The 24016-nt window shown below is 39.0% G+C and overlaps 1 protein-coding gene across 7 annotated transcripts in view; it reads right to left on the reverse strand.

Moving 5' to 3' along the window:
• fbrsl1 (fibrosin-like 1) overlaps positions 1 to 24016 on the reverse strand; it is a 395267-nt gene that overhangs the window by 288726 nt on the left and 82525 nt on the right. For all 7 annotated transcript variants that reach the window (XM_073861161.1, XM_073861159.1, XM_073861162.1 and 4 more), the window contains exon 2: positions 14640 to 14837. In XM_073861161.1, the coding sequence (XP_073717262.1) occupies positions 14640 to 14837 (198 nt within the window). The remainder of the gene's footprint in view (positions 1 to 14639; positions 14838 to 24016) is intronic.

The following is a 24016-nucleotide window of genomic DNA, read 5'->3' on the forward strand; positions in this document are numbered from 1 at the left end:
CTAGAAGACACAAAAGAACACAAGCATTTCCTTGCACAAAGCTGCCTCTGCGGTTTGGAAAGGTTGCATTTTGGGTCCTAACGTAAAGACACAGTGCCCCCTAGTGTCACACAACAGGAATACAGCTATAAGCCTCATCATATAAAACTGCAATGACTCCCTTCCCCCACAATGTATGTGCAGATGTTCTGGTCACCAGCAGAGGGCAGTGGTGTACAATACACAGATGGGAGTGCTAAATAAGGTATATGCAGAGGTGTGCTCTAAACATAACAGTTTGGTGTTTTTTGTGTTATTTAAGCCAGAGCTCTATCATATTGACCCACGAAAGAGCATGCATCTAAAACTTTATTGGGTCATGGACACAAACTCACAGGGAACATACGAACCTTAGAGAATCTCTCCAATACTAAACACTCAGGAAAAAGGATGGCTTGTAAGGAAGAGTGTCAGAAAGAGTTTCGACCTTAAGTCTGCCTGTCAAAACAAACAACCATGACAGAAGAGCGAGTGCAAGTGAGTGCAAGAGAGAGAGAGAGAGAGATTTAGCAGACACTTTTATCCTAAGTGAGCAGTGCATTCAATGTATATTTTATATGTATGTATGTTACATGTGAATCAAACCCATAACCTTTTTGCTGTTAACACAATGCTGTACCAACTAAGCTGCAAGAAAAGACATTCAGGTTAAATTACGATTTAATGACCCACTATATACTCGAAACCTGTTCTGATAAACTATATGCAGAGGTAATTGACTGTAGCAGTTTCTCTCAATAAAGCCAAACACAGAGATTGTAAACAACAGGAGACGACCCCAGATGAACTGTTTCACAACACAGACACGCATGAATGCGTGCGGCAAGCTGTTGGGGGTCAAAGTTCATTTCGCATACACCACGTGCAATAACACAGTGCTTTGACAAGGGAAAAGAGAAAGGGCAAGTGTGTGCATACATTATGCATGGTTACAATTGGATAAACAGTGATGGAATCAATGCATGCTGTGATATTAAAAGAAAATATATGGTGCTTAAAATAAATTTACTGTAACTGTTAACTGTGGCTCTGATACACCATACAGTGTACCACAAGCAGAATTTGAATCTTCCGCTGTGTTTTCAGCTCTTTCAACCAATTGCATTGGACAACATGCTTAAAAAAAATAAAAATCAATCACATTTCGAATGCAGAAAAGGCTACATCTGATGTCAAAAACAAAACAAAAAAAATAGTAGAACTGTATGTTCGGGCTACCTTCTCCCACAGCAGAGCTGCATCATTTGCAATGCAAACAGGTCCTCCGAATTGAAAAGGGTTTTACTTTGTAGCAGACAGACGCAGTTACTTAATGTAACTCAAACAAACTTCTTCCTCCTCAGACTCTATATATCTACACTCTTAAAAACAAATGACAACAAATAAGACTTTTACTGCCTGATGCCAGAGAACTTCCACTAAGAACTTTATAAATATGCAGGTTTAGCTTACTGGAAACACAAACACACAGATAAAGATGCATGTGACTCGATGGCTACGTTTACATGCCACCAAATAATTTGTTTGTAATTGTATTGATGGATCAATCGGATTAAAAATCCTTCATGTAAACACCCTAATCGATCCAAATTTAAAGTTGTGGTGTAGACCGATTTGTGATCCGATTATCAGAATGAAAAGTATGCATGTATGGGCATGAATCTGAGTATTTTCTGGAATTATGCTTAGGTTTACCTCTTATAGCACGATTTTTGTCACAAAAACATGCAATAGCAAGGTATTGGCAACACGCATCATTCTGGTAATGGCCCGCCATGTACATTCTACGAGGATCATGTGTACTTTCAAAACACTATATATAGCAATAAAATAACGTTGTGCCATTCTAAAAATTGCCCCATATTTGAAAATGTCTTATTTGATAGCATGTGAACTTGACGAGAAACGTTGCATTGCCAGGTTCACAGCCGTTCGACGGAGATCTGAATTGGACTACTTTTAAACTGTTTCAAATTCTGTCGTTATTTACTCATCCTCATGTTGTTCTTAATCTAAAACACAAAATAAAATTTTTAATAAATGATGGTAAGGACCTAGCTGGTTGTAACCATTGACTTCCATAGTAGGAAAACAAATATTATGGAAGCATTGGGATAACGGTACCCACTGCATTACATCGTACTTGTTTATCCTACTATGGAAGTCAAACCTCCAACTGTCTGTTTACCATCATTTATCAAAATATCTTCTTTTGTGTTCATCAGAAAAAAGAAATTCATACAGGTTAAGAACAACGTGAGGATGCGAAAACGATGACGGAATTTTCATTTTTGGGTGAACTATCCCCTTAAATTTTTAAAGCTCACATAACACACGCTGTTTCTGCATTTCTAATGTTAATCTGGAGTACCTATAGAGCAGTATTACATCCTTTATATCTCTGAAGAGTCTTTAGTTTAATCAGATTTATAAAAGAAAGATTAGCTTTACCGAAACTTTCCGATAACGTACGAAAAAATGAAGGAGGATGAGTTACTACCGCTGGAGGAGCGAGTACGAGTCATGCAACACTATACAACACTGTTTAACTTATGATTCACTACATGTTTGTGTCATTTATATAATATGCACGCGCCTATTTCCAACAATTGACAGAAGTCTTACTTACCTCATGCAACTCATGACCCGGTTGGGACTTTTCAATGAAATCCAGCGCATAAAACACGCACGCAAAACTCTGCTTCTACCCCGGATAATAAACTATATCCATTGTTTCCATCCTGACTTTCTTCACCTTACATCCAAAAACACACTTCTTCTTTTCGTGCCAATGCCATTGTTGAGTTTTGAAATTAAACAAAGCTGTGTCGCGTGATGTGATGTTTGCAAGTTCTAGCGTCTACCGCTGATTGACGGGGTTTTCCGGGGAAAGTGCCCATAAAAAGAAGATATAATTCATAGAAACCCCTGAAACGTCAGCTGGACCCGTAATCAAAATAAAACTTTCCAAAACTTGTACGAACCATTGCAAAGTGCATTCGGCACAGAAATACTCTGTAACACGCCCAACTTCTTTTTTGACACTTTGCCTACTGTACGTTTAGCACGAGGAAACAACTCCATAACTGTGTTAATAAGTCAGAATGCTTGAAATACCATTGAACCACCCCTTTAAGTTTAATCAATTTGAAATCACAATTAATTTCAACTTTCTTGACTAGAGCGGAGTTGCAATAAATTATACAATTATTTAAACTTTATTTTTTATAATTTATAGCAAATCCTCACAAGTCAAGAAAGTTGAAATTGTTTGTAAATCCAAAATGTATTAAACATAAACATTTAAGTGTAACAAGGAATTGTTACAGTGTGGCTTTGCGCAGACGTTTGATGTGGATTACAGATGTTGGTCATATCATATGATATTACAATATTATCAAAAGTTGATTTATTTCACTAATTCCATTCAAAAAGTGACTTGTATTATATTCATTCTTTAATTTTGATGATTATAACTTATAAGGAAAATCCCAATGTGGATTGTGTGCCTCTCCTCTCTTCCAAAATTTGCAAAATTTACTTTCATCAGAGAACATAACTTTGGATCACTCAGCAGCAGTCCAGTCCGTGTTGTCTTTAGCCCATGCGACACGTTTCTGACGCTGTCTGTTGTTCAAGAGTGGCTTGACAAAAGGACCAACTTTACAGAGATGCAGATTTCATTTTTCAACAGGACTTGGCACCTGCACACAGTGCCACTACCAGTACCTGGTTTTGATGATATTTTTAATTATATGACCAGCACCTGTATATAAAATGTACATGTAAACAAACTTTTGCATCAGATTGCAACATTTACTGTACACGCGTAAACTATACTGTTATAATCTGCAATAGGATTGAATTCAGTCGGACTGACATAAAACGATGCATGTAAACATAGCCAATGTGTCTGGGAATGACAGTTTGCCAGATAAATGCATAAAAATTCATAATCTCATTTTTTATAGGATTTATAGGACTCATTCCTGCATTTACATTTAGATGCCAACTCCAAACGGTTGCAGCTTGCATGATGTCAGTATTACATAATGTAAAGAACATTCTCAGTCAATGTTAAAGAAATCAAAGTTATATTTTCAGAGTAAGGTTATGTCAAAGACAATCACCATTAGATTGTGAGACTTTATGGATTTCACAGACAGGGTCACCTATGATCTCACTTCAGAAATGTAAGTTAAAATCCAAGCGTATACATCTAAATCTAAACAAATGACAGGGCTCGAGAGTGCGACCAATTTACATGCGGGTTATCAAACAGGACTGTGCTTGATTCGTATAAGAAAAATAAAATGACAACATGAAAATTATAAAATAGCCTGCATGTTTATATTCTGTATTAAACCACCATGGCCGCTAAACTTGCGGTGTTAAAGGGACAGTTCACCCAAAAATGAAAATTCTGTCATCATTAACTCTCCCTCATTTTGTTACAAACTTGTATACATTTCTTTGTTCTGATAAACACAAAGCAAGATATTTTGAGGAATGTTAATAATCAAAACAAGCATGAGCCCCATTCACTTCTATAGTAGGAAAATATTATACTATGGAAGTGAATGGTTTGTTTACAAACATTCCTCAAAATATTTTCATTCATGTTCAGCAGGGACATTTATACAGGTTTGTAACAACATGAGGGTGAGTGAATTATGACAGAATTTTCATTTTTGGGTGAACTATAAATCCGATGATGTCAAAAAATAGGGTGCACCTAACTTTTGTGCTGGTGCACCTAAGAAAAAATGTTAGGCGCACCAGTGCAACCAGTGCAAAAAGTTAGTCTAGAGCCCTGAATGATGTAACTTGTTGCTGTGCATCTGAAACATTTAACCTGTTTTTCACTATAAAACCGTTGCAGTATCAAATACTTTGTGAGACATAAAAGAAACACAATCTTGCGTTTTCACAACCAGCACACATCAAAACTCCTAAAAGAAACCTGGTGTAAAGCTGTCAGCTCCTAAAAGAGAGCTTGCCCAACCTGCCAACTACCTTGCAGTTTAGCAGTTAAATAAATATAAAACAAGACAGCTTTATGACCTTTCTTACACTGCATTTCTGGCAGAAACAGACTCGCATCGCATCGATATGCAGGAAGACATTAAACAAATTAGCATTAATATGCAGAGCTTCTCTAACTAACTCTACAAACATTAGCTATTAGCCTAGTTATAGTTTCTGCCTGTTGAATAAACACAGGACAGCCTATTCACAATCCAGTAAATGCTGCGCTAGGCAGATCACTATCATGTGGGTGAAATTGAGCTCACACTTTCTCTCCATCAACTTAGTCCAACAGTATGATGGACGCATCAGATTCCACAAGGCTTCAAGTGTATATGAAGAAAGTATTGAACCACTTAAATAAGAAAAGTAAGAAATATTTATCAATCTATGACAAACACTAGATCAAATCTGGATGACAGCGCTTTGGGCTCCTTCAAGGTTGTTTGTGATTATTTGTGCATGCAATGGTTTGTGATATTCTCTCAGTAATGTGTATTGAGTCAAGGATACTTCAAACTTTAATGAAGTCCTGTGTGTTTCTGTTTATAGCTTTGAGAGGCCTCAATTCAGTGTGACAGTCTAGTTTTTTATTCACAAAAGACAGAAAATAATCATGGGAACCATCCACTCTGTGCAACTATATACTCAATTTGTAACCCTACAAACCAATTTAAACAGTTACATGATAAATTACACTTTGTGGATCAAAAAAGGACGAACCCAACCTGTTGGGTTGTAATTGAACCTTTGCTGGGTTGTTTAAACCCGAAATGTTGGGTTATTAACTCATTGTTGGGTCAAATATAACATTTTTAGGGTTATTTTAACCCACTGGCTGGGTTTGTCCCTTTTGAAAATAAACCAGCAATTTTAAATATTAAATATTACAAATAAAACATTTAGCATGAGATTTAAAAAGGATCTTAAAAAAGTTTCATCAGAAAGTTCACTTTGTAGTGTGTACACTTTGTAGTGTGTACACTTTGTAGTGTGTACACTTTGTAGTGTGTACACTTTGTAGTGTGTACACTTTGTAGTGTGTACACTTTGTAGTATGCATCCTTTGAAGTACACTTTGTAGTGTGCGCATCCCTTGTAGTGTGCGCATCCCTTGTAGTGCGTACACTTTGTAGTGCGCGCATACTTTGTAGTGTGCGCATCCTTTGTAGTGTGCGCATTCTTTGTAGTGTGCGCATCCTTTGTAGTACACTTTGTAGTATGCATCCTTTGTAGTACACTCTGTAGTGCATACACTTTATAGTGTGCATCCTTTGTAGTACACTTTGTAGTGTGCATCCTTTGTAGTCTGTACACTTTGTAGTACACTTTGTAGTGTGCATACTTTAAGGTACGCTTTGTAGTGCGTACACTTTGTAGTGCACGCATCCTTTGTAGTGCGTACAATTTGTAGTGCGCACATCCTTTGTAGTGTGTACAATTTGTAGTGCGCGCATCCTTTGTAGTGCGTACACTTTGTAGTGCGCGCATCCTTTGTAGTGCACATCCTTTGTAGTGTGCACACTTTGTAGTGCACACCCTTTGTAGTGCACACCCTTTGTATTGCACTTTGTAGTATGTATCCTTGGAAGTACACTTTGTAGTATACACACTGTGCAACATGGGGTGTTTAAACAAGCATGTAGACTGTACGATGATGACACCTATTGAATTGTAGGCTGTGATGGCTGCAACACAGATTTGCCCAACATCATCAGCATGCGCTACTTGTAAACAAATACCGGTAGGCAGGTCGTAGCAGCAAACACACTGTGCGTTCATCATGCTGAATTTCTGACATTGTCAGAAAACTATTGTAGGCTATCTTTTGAAAAAGATAGCCTACAAGCAAGACTGGGAAAACTGCGTCTTTGAACCTCTCTCACTGTACGTATAGAACCACCGATTATGAGCCATGATCACAGAAATCGCGAAGATTGCTTCATGACGGCAATCTTACAGACAGCCAAAATTGTGCAGTGTATCCCCGGCTTTAGCTAAAGCCAGAATTAGGCCTTAGTTAAATTAAGCTGTTTAAGCATCTTTTATAAACATGCCTTAGATAAAGACTTAACTGGTGTGTATCTTGCGACAAATCAATGACGCTGGCATATTTAAAAATGTGTCTGTGACTCTGTGCAAGCTATTGCCTTAAGCCTTGACTGTGAAACCGGGGGCTAAGTGTGATATATTATGCTAAGGTGGCTTTATTTCATGTGATATTTTGTGAAGACTCTGTCTCTCTGCACTGCTGTAGGTGATCTGCCCTGAGGGATAAGAACCTGAAGACAACCTCTTCCAGAAGATCAGAGACAAATGACTATGAGCGGACAGATTTGCCTTGAACTTCACATAACATCTCCTCAATGATGTTTCTGGCATGAAAGCAGGACAGTTAGAAATTTCTCTTTGAGTTACATGAGCTCATCACGGATAATTACGCAATCATGCTCTCTCTCTCTCTCTTTCTCTCTCTCTCTCTCTCTGTGTCTCTCTCTCTCTTTCTCAGTATTTTCCTCGTTTTGTATTTATGCATGCACATAGTGACCTTAGTCTGTGTTTGTGCATGTTTACACGCTCAGCCGTCTGGTGTCCTTAAGCTGTAAAAACTAAACAGAACACAATTCATATCAGAAATTATAACATTTAAAAATGATGATCATCTCTCTCTAAACTATCTTTCCTTTACATATTAAAACTATAATATAAAAATGCAGGTAAGTTATTATAAAGGTTTTAGCTGTCACTAGACAAACAACTGTCCAACTGCCTCTATATGTCCGCCTCGATCTATATGTCCGCCGCCTCGATCTATATGTCCGCCACCTAAATCTATATATCCGCCGCCTCAATCTATATAGCCGCCTCGATCTATATGTCCGCCGCCGCTATCTATATGTCCACCGTCTCAATCTATATGTCCAGCGTCTCGATATATATGTCCGCCGCCTCTATCTATATGTCCGCCGCCTCGATCTATATGTCCCCGCCTCGATCTATATATCCGCTGCTTCGATCTATATGTCCGCCGCCTCTATCTATATGTCCGCAGCCTCGATCTATATGTCAGCCGCCTCGATCTAAATGTCCGTCGCCTCGATCTAAATGTCCGTCGCCTCGATCTAAATGTCCGCCGCCTCGATCTAAATGTCCGCCGCCTCTACCTATATGTTCGCCGCCTCTACCTATATGTTCGCTGCCTCGATCTATATGTCCGCCACCTCAATCTATATGTCCGCCGCCTCAATCTATATGTCCGCCGCCTCAATCTATATGTCCACCGCTTCGATCTATATGTCCGCCGCCTTGATCTATGTCCGCCACCTCTACCTATATGTCTGCTGCCTCGATCTATATGTCCGCCACCTCGATCTATATGTCCCCGCCTCGATCTATATATCCGCTGCTTCGATGTATATGTCCGCCGCCTTGATCTAAATGTCCGCTGCCTCTACCTATATGTTCGCTGCCTCTACCTATATGTTCGCTGCCTCTACCTATATGTCCACCACCTCGATCTATATGTCCCCGCCTCGATCTATATATCCGCTGCTTCGATGTATACGTCCGCCGCCTTGATCTATATGTCCGCCGCCTCGATCTATATGTCCGTCGCCTCGATCTATATGTCAGCTGCTTCGATCTATATGTCCGCCGCCTAAATCTATATATCCACTGCTTCAATCTATATGTCTGCCGCCTCGATCTATATGTCCGCCGCCTCGATCTATATGTCCGCCGCCTTGATTTAATGTCCGCTGCCTCTACCTATATGTTCGCTGCCTCGATCTATATGTCCGCCACCTCGATCTATATGTCCCCGCCTCAATCTATATATCCGCTGCTTCGATGTATTTGTCCGCCGCCTTGATCTAAATGTCCGCTGCCTCTACCTATATGTTCGCTGCCTCTACCTATATGTCCACCACCTCGATCTATATGTCCCCGCCTCGATCTATATATCCGCTGCTTCGATGTATACGTCCGCCGCCTCGATCTATATGTCCGTCGCCTCGATCTATATGTCAGCTGCTTCGATCTATATGTCCGCCGCCTAAATCTATATATCCACTGCTTCAATCTATATGTCTGCCGCCTCGATCTATATGTCCGCCGCCTCGATCTATATGTCCGCCGCCTTGATTTAATGTCCGCTGCCTCTACCTATATGTTCGCTGCCTCGATCTATATGTCCGCCACCTCGATCTATATGTCCCCGCCTCAATCTATATATCCGCTGCTTCGATGTATTTGTCCGCCGCCTTGATCTAAATGTCCGCTGCCTCTACCTATATGTTCGCTGCCTCTACCTATATGTCCACCACCTCGATCTATATGTCCCCGCCTCGATCTATATATCCGCTGCTTCGATGTATACGTCCGCCGCCTCTATCTATATATCCGCTGCTTCGATCTATATGTCAGCCGCCTCGATCTATATGTTCGCCGGCTCGTTCTATATGTCTGCCACCTTAATCTATATATACGCCGCCTCGATCTATATATACGCCGCCTCTATCTATATGTCCGCCGCCTCTATATGTCCACCTCTTATATCTATATGTCTGCCTCGATCTAAATGTCCGTCGCCTCGATCTAAATGTCCGCCGCCTCGATCTAAATGTCCGCCGCCTCTACCTATATGTTCGCCGCCTCTACCTATATGTTCGCTGCCTCGATCTATATGTCCGCCACCTCAATCTATATGTCCCCGCCTCGATCTATATATCCACTGCTTCAATCTATATGTCCGCCGCCTCGATCTATATGTCCGCCGCCTCGATCTATATGTCCGCCGCCTTGATTTAATGTCCGCTGCCTCTACCTATATGTTCGCTGCCTCGATCTATATGTCCGCCACCTCGATCTATATGTCCCCGCCTCTATCTATATATCCGCTGCTTCGATGTATATGTCCGCCGCCTTGATCTAAATGTCCGCTGCCTCTACCTATATGTTCGCTGCCTCTACCTATATGTTCGCTGCCTCTACCTATATGTCCACCACCTCGATCTATATGTCCCCGCCTCGATCTATATATCCGCTGCTTCGATGTATACGTCCGCCGCCTTGATCTATATGTCCGCCGCCTCGATCTATATGTCCGTCGCCTCAATCTATATGTCAGCTGCTTCGATCTATATGTCCGCCGCCTAAATCTATATATCCACTGCTTCAATCTATATGTCTGCCGCCTCGATCTATATGTCCGCCGCCTCGATCTATATGTCCGCCGCCTTGATTTAATGTCCGCTGCCTCTACCTATATGTTCGCTGCCTCGATCTATATGTCCGCCACCTCGATCTATATGTCCCCGCCTCAATCTATATATCCGCTGCTTCGATGTATTTGTCCGCCGCCTTGATCTAAATGTCCGCTGCCTCTACCTATATGTTCGCTGCCTCTACCTATATGTCCACCACCTCGATCTATATGTCCCCGCCTCGATCTATATATCCGCTGCTTCGATGTATACGTCCGCCGCCTTGATCTATATGTCCGCCGCCTCGATCTATATGTCAGCTGCCTCGATCTATATGTCCGCCGCCTAAATCTATATATCCGCCGCCTCTATCTATATATCCGCCGCCGCTATCTATATGTCTGCCGCCTCTATATGTCCACCTCTTATATCTATATGTCTGCCTCTATTTATATGTCCACCTCTATTTATAAGTCCGCCTCTAAGTCTGTTTGTCTAACAGGTTAAATAATTTTGGAAACTTGCAGCTCTATTTAATCTCCCTGCCATATACAGTATGAGAAACAACTAACACATGCTCCCACATGTCATGTTACATCAAGTGTGTATGTAAAGACACAGTGACACAATTAACATTTACATTTATGCATTGGGCAGATGCTTTTCTCCTACATGAGTTACAGTGCATTCAATGTATACACTTTATGTGTATGTGTGTTCCCCTGAATGACCTTTGCGCTGCTAACGCAATGCTCTACCAATTAAGCTAATTTGGATGAACATAATGATATTCATTCTCGAGAGAGGATGCAGTGCCTCTATCAGGTCCAGCACCGCATGGAGATCTGTTTAGCTTAAAGTGAAAAGTGAGCATATGACTAGTTGAATTATTGAATGCACTCCAGTCACTTGTTATAAGCTGCATGGACAAATAGAGCCGACGCTTAAATGCTTTGATGAATCTGCCTTTAAGTGTGATCACGGCCCGTTCAGAAGCAGAAATCAAGCCGGGCTGTGCATCAAAAACCTGACACGCTGATCAGAGGCATGCTGTGTGTGTCCCTCTGCATCTTTTCAGCTAGAAAATACAAACACACACACACAACGGCAGCCCATGCGCATTCAGTTTCTCCCAGTCCAGATGGCTGCTTTGTGGAGAGCCTTCCGCTCTGCAATTACAGCGATATGAAAGTGTTTTTCTTTTTTCCACATTATTTCAGATCAGAGAGGGAAACTGAGCTGCCAGCGGGTGTATAAGTCTGATAGACACCCACGCGGGCTGCGACACCCTGCATTTAAACCCGCTGCCAGTGTGGGCGAGCACACAAAGGTTTGTGATCAGAAAGATATCCCATCTGAAGAGAGTCTGCTTTATATGCATTGGGCTACAGTGATGGAGATCTCTTCAGGGGAGGGTAATCAAATGTCTTCAGGGCCAGGCATGTGATGGACCAACTGTACTGCAACTGTAGTTACCTGTCTGGCTATTTCTCTTTAACCAAATCCTGATAAAGTAAAGCCCAGTTAGGCTCTGATTCACACTGATTCAGTACAGCTCTGATTTACACTGACTTAGTAAAGCATTAATTCACATTGATTAAAAAAGCCCAGATTCACACTGATTTAATAAAGCCCTGATTCACACTGATTTAATAAAGCCCTGATTCACACTGATTCAATAAGTCCTGAATCACACAGACTTAGTAAAGCATTTATTCACACTATTTCAGTAAACCCGGATTCACACTGATTTAGTACCACTCTGATTCACACTGATTCAGTAAAGCTAAGGTTCACACCAATTGAGTAAAGCCCTAATTCACAATGATTTAGTGCTTCTCTAATTCACACCGATTCAGTAAAGCCCTGATTCACACTGATTTAGTAAAGCCCTGATTCACACTGATTTAATAAAGCCCTGATTCACACTGATTCGGTCAAGTTTAGATTCACACTGATTCAGTCAAGTTCAGATTCACACAGATTCAGCCAAGTTCCGATTTACACTGATTCAGTACAGCTCTAATTTACATCAATTTAGTAAAGCCCTAATTTACACTGACTGAGTGAAGCTCTGATTCACACAGATTCAGTCAAGTTCAGAATCACACTGATTCAGTCAAGTTCAGATTCACTCTGATTTAGTAAAGCCCCAAATCGCACTGATTCAGTCAAGATCAGACTCAAATTGATTCAGTCAAGTTCAGATTCACACTGATTCAGTACAGCTCTGATTCACATCAATTCAGTAAAGCCCTTATTGACACTGATTTAGTAAAGACCTGATTCACACTGATTTAGTCAAGTTCAGATTCAAACAGATTCAGTAAAGCTCTGATTCACACTGATTAATTACAGCTCTGATTCACATAAATTCAGAAATCCCATATTCCCATTAATTCAGTAAAGCCCAGATTCACACTGATTTAGTAAAGCCCTAATTCAAATTGATTCAGTCAAGTTTAGATTCACGCCGATTTAGTGAAGCCCCAAATCACACTGATTCAGTCAAGTTCACTTTCACACTGATTCAGTACAGCTCTGATTCACATCAATTCAGTAAAGCCCTTATTCACACTGATTTAATAAAGCCCTGATTCACACTGATTTAGTCAAGTTCATATTCACACAGATTCAGTCAAGTTCAGATTCACACTGATTTAGTACAGCTCTGATTCACATCAATTTAGTAAAGCCCAGATTCACATCAATTCAGTAAACCCCAGATTCACACTGATTTAGTAAAGCCCTGATTCCAACGGATTCAGTCAAGTTCAGAATCACACTGATTTACTCAAGTTTAGATTCACACTGATTTAGTCAAGTTTAGATTCACACTGATTTAGTCAAGTTCAGATTCACACTGATTCAGTCAAGTTCAGATTCACACTTAAAGGCGGAGTCCAAGATGTTTGAAAAACGGTTTGGAAAAGGAGAAGGGCCGACTACCAAAACACACTTATAGCCAATCAAATCAAATCAAATGCCGGGTTGCGTATGTGTGGGGCGGGTCTATCAACAGAAGGTCCAGATTCTATTGGGGTAGGGGCGTGTTTGTTTAGGTGATTTCAAATATCAACATTGGCTTTCAAACATCATGGACTCCGCCTTTAATCAGTCAAGTCCAGATTCACACTGATTTAATAAAGCCCTGATTCACACTGATTTAGTCAAGTTCAGACTCACACTGATTTAGTCAAGTTCAGATTCAGACAGTTTCAGTCAAGTTCAGAATCACGCTTATTCAGTCAAGTTCAGATTCACACTTATTCAGTCAAGTTCAGATTCACACTGATTTAGTCAAATTCAGATTCACACTGATTCAGTCAAGTAAAGATTCACACTGATTCAGTCAAGTTCAGATTCACACTGATTCAGTCAACTTCAGATTCACACTGATTCAGTCAAATTCAGATTCACACTGATTCAGTCAAATTCAGATTCACACTGATTCAGTCAAGTTAAGATTCACACTGATTCAGTCAAGTAAAGATTCACACTGATTTAGTAAAGCCTGCTAATGATGAGCTTTCTTGCTTTCACTCTGCTTGACATGTGGGTGTGCTTTTCCATGGGAAGTGCCCAGAAAAGGAATAAGGGAATAAAGTCGATGATACGTAACAGTTAACCATGTTCATTTTTTTCCGAATCTTCTAGGAAAGAGGAGTGAGTTTGGCCCAGAAATAATCTGTTACACGCTCAACTGCTTTTTTGACACTTTGTTTAGCATGAAGATTACTCTTTAACCGTGTTAAGCATGAAATACCGTTAACCCTCCCAAAAGCACAAAAAGACAGCAGGAACCATAACACAGTCTGCATGTGTGCTCCAACCAGTTTCACTAAGGTCCTTTATGCTATGGGCTACTCACTGGTCCTTACAATGGACTTATAATGCTGTATTACCGTAAGTGATAACAAACTAAGCTGTGTTGATTCAGTCTCCCTCTTATCTCTCTAACCATTTCCTGGCCCTTCTCTACCATTACTGTCAAGAAAACGCCAAAAATATTTCACGGACGAAAGAGAGAGAGAGACAGTCAGAGAAAACAAGAAGCTGAGATGGTTATATTTGTTCTCCTTCACCATTAACCGCTTGCTGTGCGGCTTAACCACAGCTCTGCCCCAGTAATCTGACAGACGCTGATACACTGCCGTCACATTTAGATGTGCACACCTCACTGGCCATTTCCAGAAACAGCAGACGTGCGATAATAACAGGGATGGTCACATTAATCCGGTCATCACCGCGGAAAGCCGTCAACACTCTGGGACAGGCGCAAGATCACACATGGCTTTGCGCTCCCCTGCCCCTGTCCATCAAGCTGTCGTTCCTCTGGCAGATATCAAAAAGATATGACGAACTCACCCGTTTGTTCTTCTTGGAGTACGTGTTCTTCAGTAGTCGATCTTTGACTCGCTCCTGGTTTTGCCCGACGCTGGTGGCCAGATCGCCGAAGCCGTTCTCGTCTATGTCAGGGGTCACGTTTTCCTCCACCTCCTTCTGTCGTTTAACCATGATCTCGTCCCATCTTTTCTTTTCCAGTTTTAATGGAGCATGTTTGTTCTAAAAAACAAAAAACAACAACAACAGATTATTTTTTTTAAATCTCAGAAAAGGCATACATAGTGCCAAACACATTCAGGTGATTTCCTGAAAATTTGTACAATATTTACATTTAATGCCCCCGTTGTAGAAAATTTGTAAAGAAAATGGTAGAAAAGAAAAAAAAAACAGAATAGAAAAGAGTAAAAAAGAAGAAAAAAAACACAATAGTAAAAGTGAAGTAAGTACAGTTCAGCATGTGTTTCATGATAATCTGAAGCAGTTTTTCCCTGCAGGCCTGATATCATTCCCTGTTACAACTCAATTACTGTGCGATTACAAACAAAACCCAACAAGACGGCAATGACAAAACACTGTAATGCTTTGTAAACATGGCCTTGTCTGCTTAAATTGACTGCAGCTACTCGCAGACGGACAAACACATGCTTCTAATTCACTGAATAAAAGCCTGACTGCACCACATCTGAAATTTCATCAGAAAAACAAATCCACACTTTATTAAAAAAGAACACACAACAAGGTTTTCACACGATTGCGTGCACATATGTTACCATTTGTGTAGTTAACTGGCTAGTCGAGGTCACATATAGGTCATACGGGATACTTTTTGCCTACTGTTTTATGAATACTATGAATTCTACTACTCGGCTTGCCTAGTTATTCGTCTACTATATAGTATGGAATTAGGTGGTTTTGAACACAGCGACTGCTTTATAAACTGGTTATTAAACACAAAGTCCATCTCCAAACTCAACACTTATTGGTTGAATCAGCGTTACGGAGTCAGGCTGGCCAGGAACCTCAAACAAACAAAGAAACGTATTGAAAGCACCATGTGTTCACACTTTTCGGAGGAAACAACCTATGAATATTTTATTTCTAGCTGTCTATGCGAATTAAACTGAAATTTAGGAAAATGTTTCAAGCAATGTCAAGTCACTGTGCCTAAGTATCACAGGAAGGATTTCAAGCCATTGATGTTAACTACAGCATACTAGATTTTGCTGTAAAATTCATGGCTGAAAAACAGATTTTTGCTTAGATCCCATCATGGTTCAAATAGAGCACGTAATACGATTCAATTACGAAACCCACCGTGTCCTATGCATGCTCATCTTTCTCAGACAAAGAAGGGAAAGGGTGAAAAATGTAACCTGACAAAAGAAATAAAGAGAAAATCTTACGCCATCTGGAAAGATTTTGGTATTTCAAATGGTTGGCGAACCCTAGACCATGTGGATTAAATTATAACCGCTCGCTCCGATCGACCACAAGGCCTCAAACAGCAAACACAAAATCCACTGAGATTTGGTGGGATAATACAGAGAAAGTGACCTTATTCCCTGAAACTACCTGAATCTGTTAAGAAAACATATCCTAAATCTGGCAACCTGGATCATTGCAACAATATCTGGCAACCTAAACCTCATCAACACGGGAAGTTTGCGGTTACTCTGCCAACTCTCAACTTGCACCGTTCCTCTCGGTCCACCATTTATTTCACAAAGACCTAACACAAAAACAAACCTGAGGGAGTGTGTGATAAAGCCATTAACTGTGTAATTTATATCTGTTACAATGTTTTTTTTAACTATAAATATAAACTGGGAATCAACCACCCAAACGAAATCTCATCATGTATTTAACAAAAATATACTGAAATATAAAGAAGATAAATATAATAAAGTCGCCACAAAATAAAAGATATCAATAGTTAACCTGATCTCTCTTTGAGCGGCCACAGCAGAAGACATGAGAAAGATTAAATATTGATCAATTCACAGTGGCTTTTTCTAAATAAAGACGATCAAAATGATAATGTTCAAGTGCCCATCTTATGACTGCTTTTCCACAAGTTAAATAGGTGTATGAGTTCCATAAAACATGTTTCAAAAGTTGTTTGCTCGAAATAGCTTGTAGGAAAAGATTGTTACCCATCTCTAGTAGCCTCTTGTTCAGTGCATTTCAGATTGTGCCGTTCTGAGGTGGTCATTACATATTTATGAGCTGCTGCTCCTTTGATCATGCCCCACTACTAACGTCATGTGCCAGTGCGCGTGCTCAGTGGTATCGTGAGCAGTACAGACCATACTGTGTTATTTTTATATATTATTATAAACGCCGGTTTATGTTGCCAACAGACAAATCAAGCAAAAAAGTATCACTAATAAGTACACTCCATGAGAAGAAACATATGACACATAATGATTCCAGAGTAAATTGTGATGTAGCAGTCTCAACAATACACTCGTTTTCCCTGGACAATGCTAACATATTCCTGTTATAAAACATTTTCAAACGCATTATTTTCGCAAATGAGAGAAATTTAGTCCATCAACTTGTCGATTACGGATCCAGTGCTGATAGTTTACAATTTACACTGTGTGCAGCATTTGAACGCAACCTTTTAGTCACCTGCTCGGATCTTTAACCAGTTGGGTACAAAATTACAAAACAATCACTGGCAGCTCTCTCTCGCAATTATTATAATTTCTTTGCTATGAAAAAACAATTACTTAAAGCTAAGTAGCTGTTAGTGGTATCGTTTAACATATAACCTGAGATAACAACACATCATGAGACAATAAAGAGAAAGGTCTCATAAAGGTTTTGTGAATTGGGTTTGCCTGCGTGTTGTGATTATTGTAATTGCCCTAAATTGGAGTCAAAGAGAAAACAATAATATAAAAAACACTTGGCTCAATCAGAAACTGTTGTTAGTATCTACAAGACAAGCAATAATTTTTAAGTGTGATGCTTTAACACAGCCTCACCCTGAATTCCCAGGCATGAGTGTAAGAATGTGACAAATCGACTTAAGAGTATCACTGTCAACAAGGCTTCATCAGAGAAACACAAGCATTATCTGACACCACACAAGAGTTGCATTAAGGGAAACAGCATGTCAACTCCGAGAGAGAGAGAGAGAGAGAGAGAGACCCCATTTACAGAGCACTTTGGTCCCAGAACATTTCCATAAAATTGGCAAAGAGGCTTTTGTGTGAACACAAACACGTTTCGGAAATGTTCTGGGATCGCTCCTGTAAAGAGGACCTAGTAACATTGCCGTAACATTCACGGAAAGCGTTCTGTGAGAACAAGACGCAAAAACAATGCCGTGAGGGGAATGGCGTAGTGGGGACGCGCGTGTTATCGCAACCAGATGGTATGGTTCAGCTCTTTGACACAGAGATTTAAACGCAGATCAACATTCACGACGAGAAATGTCTGCAAACTGGACAAAAGCAAAGATCAGGGAGCTCGTCACTAGGGCTGCAACTAACGTTTCATTTCATAATCAATAATCGGGCAATTATTTTTTCGATTAATCGACTAATGGGATAAAATATTAATATTTACTTAATTACATGTTTTCACTTATAAGGCACTAAATTAGGGTATTAACGTGTAGAAGTGTACTTTTAAAAGTGCAAAAGCCTCTAAGGTACTACTATGAACTCTTGAACCCCGTGAACTATGAACCCCATCACTGTAAAAAAATTCCGTAGAAATTTGCAGCTGGGTTGCCGGTTACTTACCGTAGATTTAAATTTATGTTATTTACTGGCAACATTTTGTTCAAAGTTAAATGAACATTAAACATTTACAAGTCTTTGTCTTTACAGAATAAAACTAGAAAAACAGCATCAAGCAAAACATTCCGGGAAACAAAATCTGAAGCAAAAAAACAGAAAAAGGTTGATGATGATTTCTGGTTCCCAGAATGCTTTGCATGAGGCTGTTATTGTATAGTTTTATTCTGTAAAGATAAAGACTGGTTAATATAAAAAAATGATTTAACTTTGAACAAACTCTTGCCAGTAAATAACATAAATTTAAATCTACGGTAAATTACCGGCAACCCAGCTGCAATACCATTGTAATTTCTACAGATTTTTTTTACAGCTGGGGTTCATAATATGACCTTTTTTTCTGACAGTGTAGATTTGTGGCAAATCACACAACTTTTTAGAAAATGGAAAACTACTCAACCAATGCACACATTATGCAACAGATTGATACCTTCAAGATTTTGAATGTCCTTTTAACAAAACCTCTACCTGTCTCTCTAGTAAGCCAAAATCGACAAGCATTAACTCTGTAAACCTCATTAAAGATTTTATTGGATAAGCAATTAAGAGCTTTCTGTCTGGGAAAAGGTCAACTTTATTCAGCAAAAACAAATCCTTAGACACACCATAATACAGTGCCTTAGTTACAACTGATATACAGTATCTGGCAACACAGTAGCTTTGTAAAACACTAACCTGCATTATCAACCCACCACTATACATTACAATCCATTATTGTACCGCATAGTAGTTTCATAGCAAATGATAAAGCGCACAATGTACCGTAAGTGGGTGTTTATACTTCTTTAAAGAGTTTAATTCTAAATGTGCAACTGGCAAAAACATATCTGCCAAAATCAATTAGCTTGTGGGAAATTTCCCACCCCAGCAAGCCTCAACCTGGAAATGAAGCCAATATACTGCTGCTGACGGCCAGGGAAAGAGAGAGAGAGAGAGAAAGAGAGATTTGTTACAACACTTCAGAAATATTTATCCCTGCTCTGTGGGCAGCACATAGATTTATGTGTATATGGTGAGCTGTTTCTGCACACGCTCAGATCGGTGGGATAAATCACTGCGTTAGCAAGCAGAGTTAAATTGCATTGATTTAGCAGAGCGTTCGACAATGTGTTGGCAGTCTGTGCAAATGAATGGAGTTGTCAGCTCTTATACATACACACACACACACACACACACACACACACACACACACACACACACACACACACACACACACACACACACACACACACACACGTTAATTAAGTCACATTGAAAGCACTATTAACAGTGACTCGTACAGCAGAGCTTTGCTATAACCACGAAACTCTGACAGAGCCTTAAAAGACTATGTGTTCTTAACTATATATACACATTAATTATCTGTGGGCTTTAGGCGATAAAACCAAGTATGAAACGTATGCATGTATAAGGCACATTACCCATTATCATGAAAGTTTGGACATAATGACATAGTGCTGGGCGATTTGGCCTAAAAATAAAATCTCCGATTTTATTTTTTTTAATTCGACTTCCGATTTTTTCCGATCCCCCACCCCACTTATTAAGAAAAGCAATAAGTACAAACGGCAGACAACTTGAAGCAAATTTTGCTTTAATTTATTCAAAAGCAAGACAAATGTAACCCCAATTTATGAGATGAATAATAAATAAATAAACACCCTCTTGGAATCAAAGTCCCAGCTGTGTTTTACGTGTGCTACGATGTTGTTGATGTTGCTATAATAATGCTACGGAAGCCCCGGGCAGCCAAAAATGCGCCATTACAAAAAAATCGAATTACTTATTTTTTAAATCGCCCACAACAAAAAATTCGAATTAATTCATTAAATCGATTTTTCGCCCAGGCCTATAATGACAGCTTGCAAGTTCATGGGGGAGAAAAGAGAACATAGCTCGACTCTCTTAAATACTTGATTGACCATTGCATCTCCTACAATGAACTAGTTTCACATCTGTTTTTTTTTTCACTTTGCAGTCCCTTTCGTCTAGCAATAAAATCTTGCTAACACCACAATAAGTTTGTATTTCTTGAGTAAGGGACAGCCAACATTGATATGTGGTTCCCACATGAATCCTGTCTAGGCAGCATGGGTTCCATGTGGGCATGGGCTTAACATGGGCAATATATATGTGGGTCCCATGTCGGTTTCACTATGTGGGTCACATATAAGTTTGCCCATGTGGCATGATAATATGGGACCCTTGTAGGACCTATGTGGGCAAAAATAATTTTTATGCTTGAAATACATATTTTAACTATTAAAATAATTACTTTTAGTTGATTGTCACTTTTATACAAAGAGCTAATAATATCACATATATGATCTGATCAGGGCCCGGTTCCCCAAAACCTTCTTATCGTAGTAGTTCTTAAAGGAATATTCAATTTTCTTAAAAGAAAAATCCAAATAATTTACTCACCACCATGTCATCCAAAATGTTGATGTCTTTCTTTGTTCAGTCGAGAAGAAATTATGTTTTTTGAGGAAAACATTGCAGGATTTTTCTCATTTTAATGGACTTTAATAGAACCCAACATTTAATACTTAACTCAACACTTAACAGTTTTTTCAACGGAGTTTCAAAGGACTATAAACAATCCCAAACGAGGCATAAGGGTCTTATCTAGCGAAACGATTGTCATTTTTGACAAGAAAAAAAAAAATCCACTTTTAAAGCACAACTTCTCGTCTAGATCCAGTCCAGCGCGACCTAACGTAAATGCGTAGTGACGTAGGGATGTCACGTGTTAAATTTATAAAACGCACATTTGCGGACCATTGTAAACAATAAACTGACACAAAGACATTTATTAGTATCAATTGACATACAACAACGTAGGAACGGTCCTCTTTCAACACATTTGTAAACACTAGGGTGGAGTTTCACGTTCGTCCTCTGTGACCTCTTGACGTATTGTGTGGGGTCACGCTGGGGCATCACGACCGGATTTAGACGAGAAGTTGTGGTTTAAAAGTGGATATTTTTTATTTTTCTTGTCAAAAATGACAATCGTTTCGCTAGATAAGACCATTATGCCTCGTTTGGGATCGTTTATAGTCCTTGAAAAAAACTGTTAAGTGTTGAGTTAAGTATTAAATGTTGGGCTCTATTAAAGTCCATTCAAATGAGAAAAATCCTGCAATGTTTTCCTCAAAAAACATAATTTTTTCTCGACTGAACAAAGAAAGACATTAACATTTTGGATGACATGGTGGTGAGTAAATTATCTGGATTTTTCTTTTAAGAAAATGGAATATTCCTTTAACCTATTCCTTAACCCCTTTCTTAACTCTATGGCACGATTTCCAAAACGTTCATACGCTAAGTATATCTTCTGTAAGTCACACTTTCGTAAGGTTGGTCTGGACCATTCGTAAGCTCTCTCTTAGGGTTGTTTGAGCGCAAAACCTGTGCAGCAGTCTTTAGAAATCAGCGCAGTAGAAGTCAAACTATGGTATGTTGACAATGATTTTATGTTATGGATATTTTAAGACTTATGTTTGCAATGCAGACAGCACTATTTATGCAGTTGACTTTGTTTGGTATCAGAACTATTGAAACAAAGACGGCGCCGGTGTTGTGTCGAAGTTTGTCCCCCGTCGAAGTCTGTTTCCTCTATGTTTATAGCGTTTTCATCACGTTACATTTATTATTTATTTAGAAAGATTAAAGATTTGAATTGGTTACACTAAAAAGGAATAATATCATGTATTCTATAATACAATTTATTAAATATTTCATACATTTGACAGTTTTATATTAGGGTATGTCTTTTAACATATTATTACATTATACTGTTTGTTTTAAAAAGTTATGTTTGCATACATAATAAATATATATTATACATATAATATGATTCATACTGTAAAAATAATTGACTTACCATTAAGAACAATAAAGATACATTACATAAATGCACACATACATCTCAGTAGCCATTAAAACTTTCAATGTATATAAAGAATAAACGTATAATGTGATAAAACGCTATAAAAATTTTGCCACTACACTAAAGGGAAACATGGGGGAACAGACTTCGACACAAAACTGGCTGCGTGGCCGTTTAGTCCTAGCCAATTTTTTTATCCGGCAACACTTAAACCCTTTTGATATTTTGCCTGACGTGGTTATATTAGAAAAATTTCGCCTCCCAAGACAACTCATTATGGAGCTGCTGGATCTTCTCAGACCATATTCTCTATCTAACTCTCTCTGTTTATTGTAGATAGGTTGCTTTTAATTAAAAACATTAACCAATGGCCAGCAATACCGCATTAAACAGACGTAACTGCAGCTGCTTGCCAATCAATTCTAATTGTAAAGTACCTTACCATTAGTATAAAAGTGTATTACATCATTTTTAAAAGTCGTTAAACCCATGTCAAGAAGTGGCACAACAGGATAAGGAGGGTGGATGATTAGCGAGGGATACCCGGTTCGTCTACCCGTATTACTGACAATTTGGTAATTTAATTTATAGTCTATATTTTACAGATAACTTAAACTATGTTAAAATAAATGTTACTGGAATAATTTGACTAATGTTCCTTTGTCTAGAACGTGTTGTCTTTCTTACCGCTGTAATGCACCTTCGCGTGAAGTGGAAAATCGAACACTAAATGATCGCAAATAATTCAGCATCTTCACTTGGGACAGGGCCTTTGTTACGTCAAACTTAGAGGCAGCACAACTTTGGTAAGATATATATTTTTGAGTCTTCTCAGCGCGCTAAGAGTAAGCGTTATCGGGCAACCGGGCCCTGATCAGTGTAACAATTTTAAAATAAAAAGGAATAATTTTTTATGGTGACATTTAATTTAGATACTGAACCTCTTCAGTTTTTTACTTTTTTATTTTTCATATTGATCCTCCTTCATGTTTTGTGATGTTATAGATGAATAGACAGTTGAATATTTATGCTGATATTTACCAAACTGAAATGATGTTGCTTTTATCAGTTTTCAATAAATCAAATATAATCTTTTATTTATTGTAATATAATATTTGGCATTAAACCTGCCAAAGAATGCCTTGAAATAATATGTTACACTGTTCTCTGATATCTACATATGTGGCTTTGCTAAGTGCAAAAATTATCCATATGTCCATTTACAACCCTAGGATTTGCCTTTAGAATAAAATGGTCTATTGTTACCTTATTTAAAAGGGTCATGATGAATAACAATGTTGAGCTCTGCTCTGATTGGCTGTTTCACAGAGCAGCTCCTTTTCAGTAGCTCTGTGTGTGTAAACAGACCTTATGTTTGAGCCTGTATCGGATAAAGGAGATTGTTAATGGACGTTTTTGAGTGGTAAGTGTGTTTTTTTTTCAGTATGGACCTGCAAAATGTAACTATAACGTCAATAGTAGAACTTCAACCTAAACGTTAGCATATAGCATTAACTGACGTACATCGCAACTGTAACATCAAAGTCTGTATGTACGAGGTTTACATAAGGAGGAGGAAACAATCGTGTTTGAGGCTTACAATACGTCATTACCATGTACAGAACGCTTATTAATCATCTATGCCTATAAATACAGTTTTATATTCAACGACACCTTTAACAAAAGATTAA

The sequence above is a fragment of the Misgurnus anguillicaudatus genome, chromosome 22, assembly GCF_027580225.2.
Source record: "Misgurnus anguillicaudatus chromosome 22, ASM2758022v2, whole genome shotgun sequence".
NCBI lineage: Eukaryota > Metazoa > Chordata > Actinopteri > Cypriniformes > Cobitidae > Misgurnus > Misgurnus anguillicaudatus.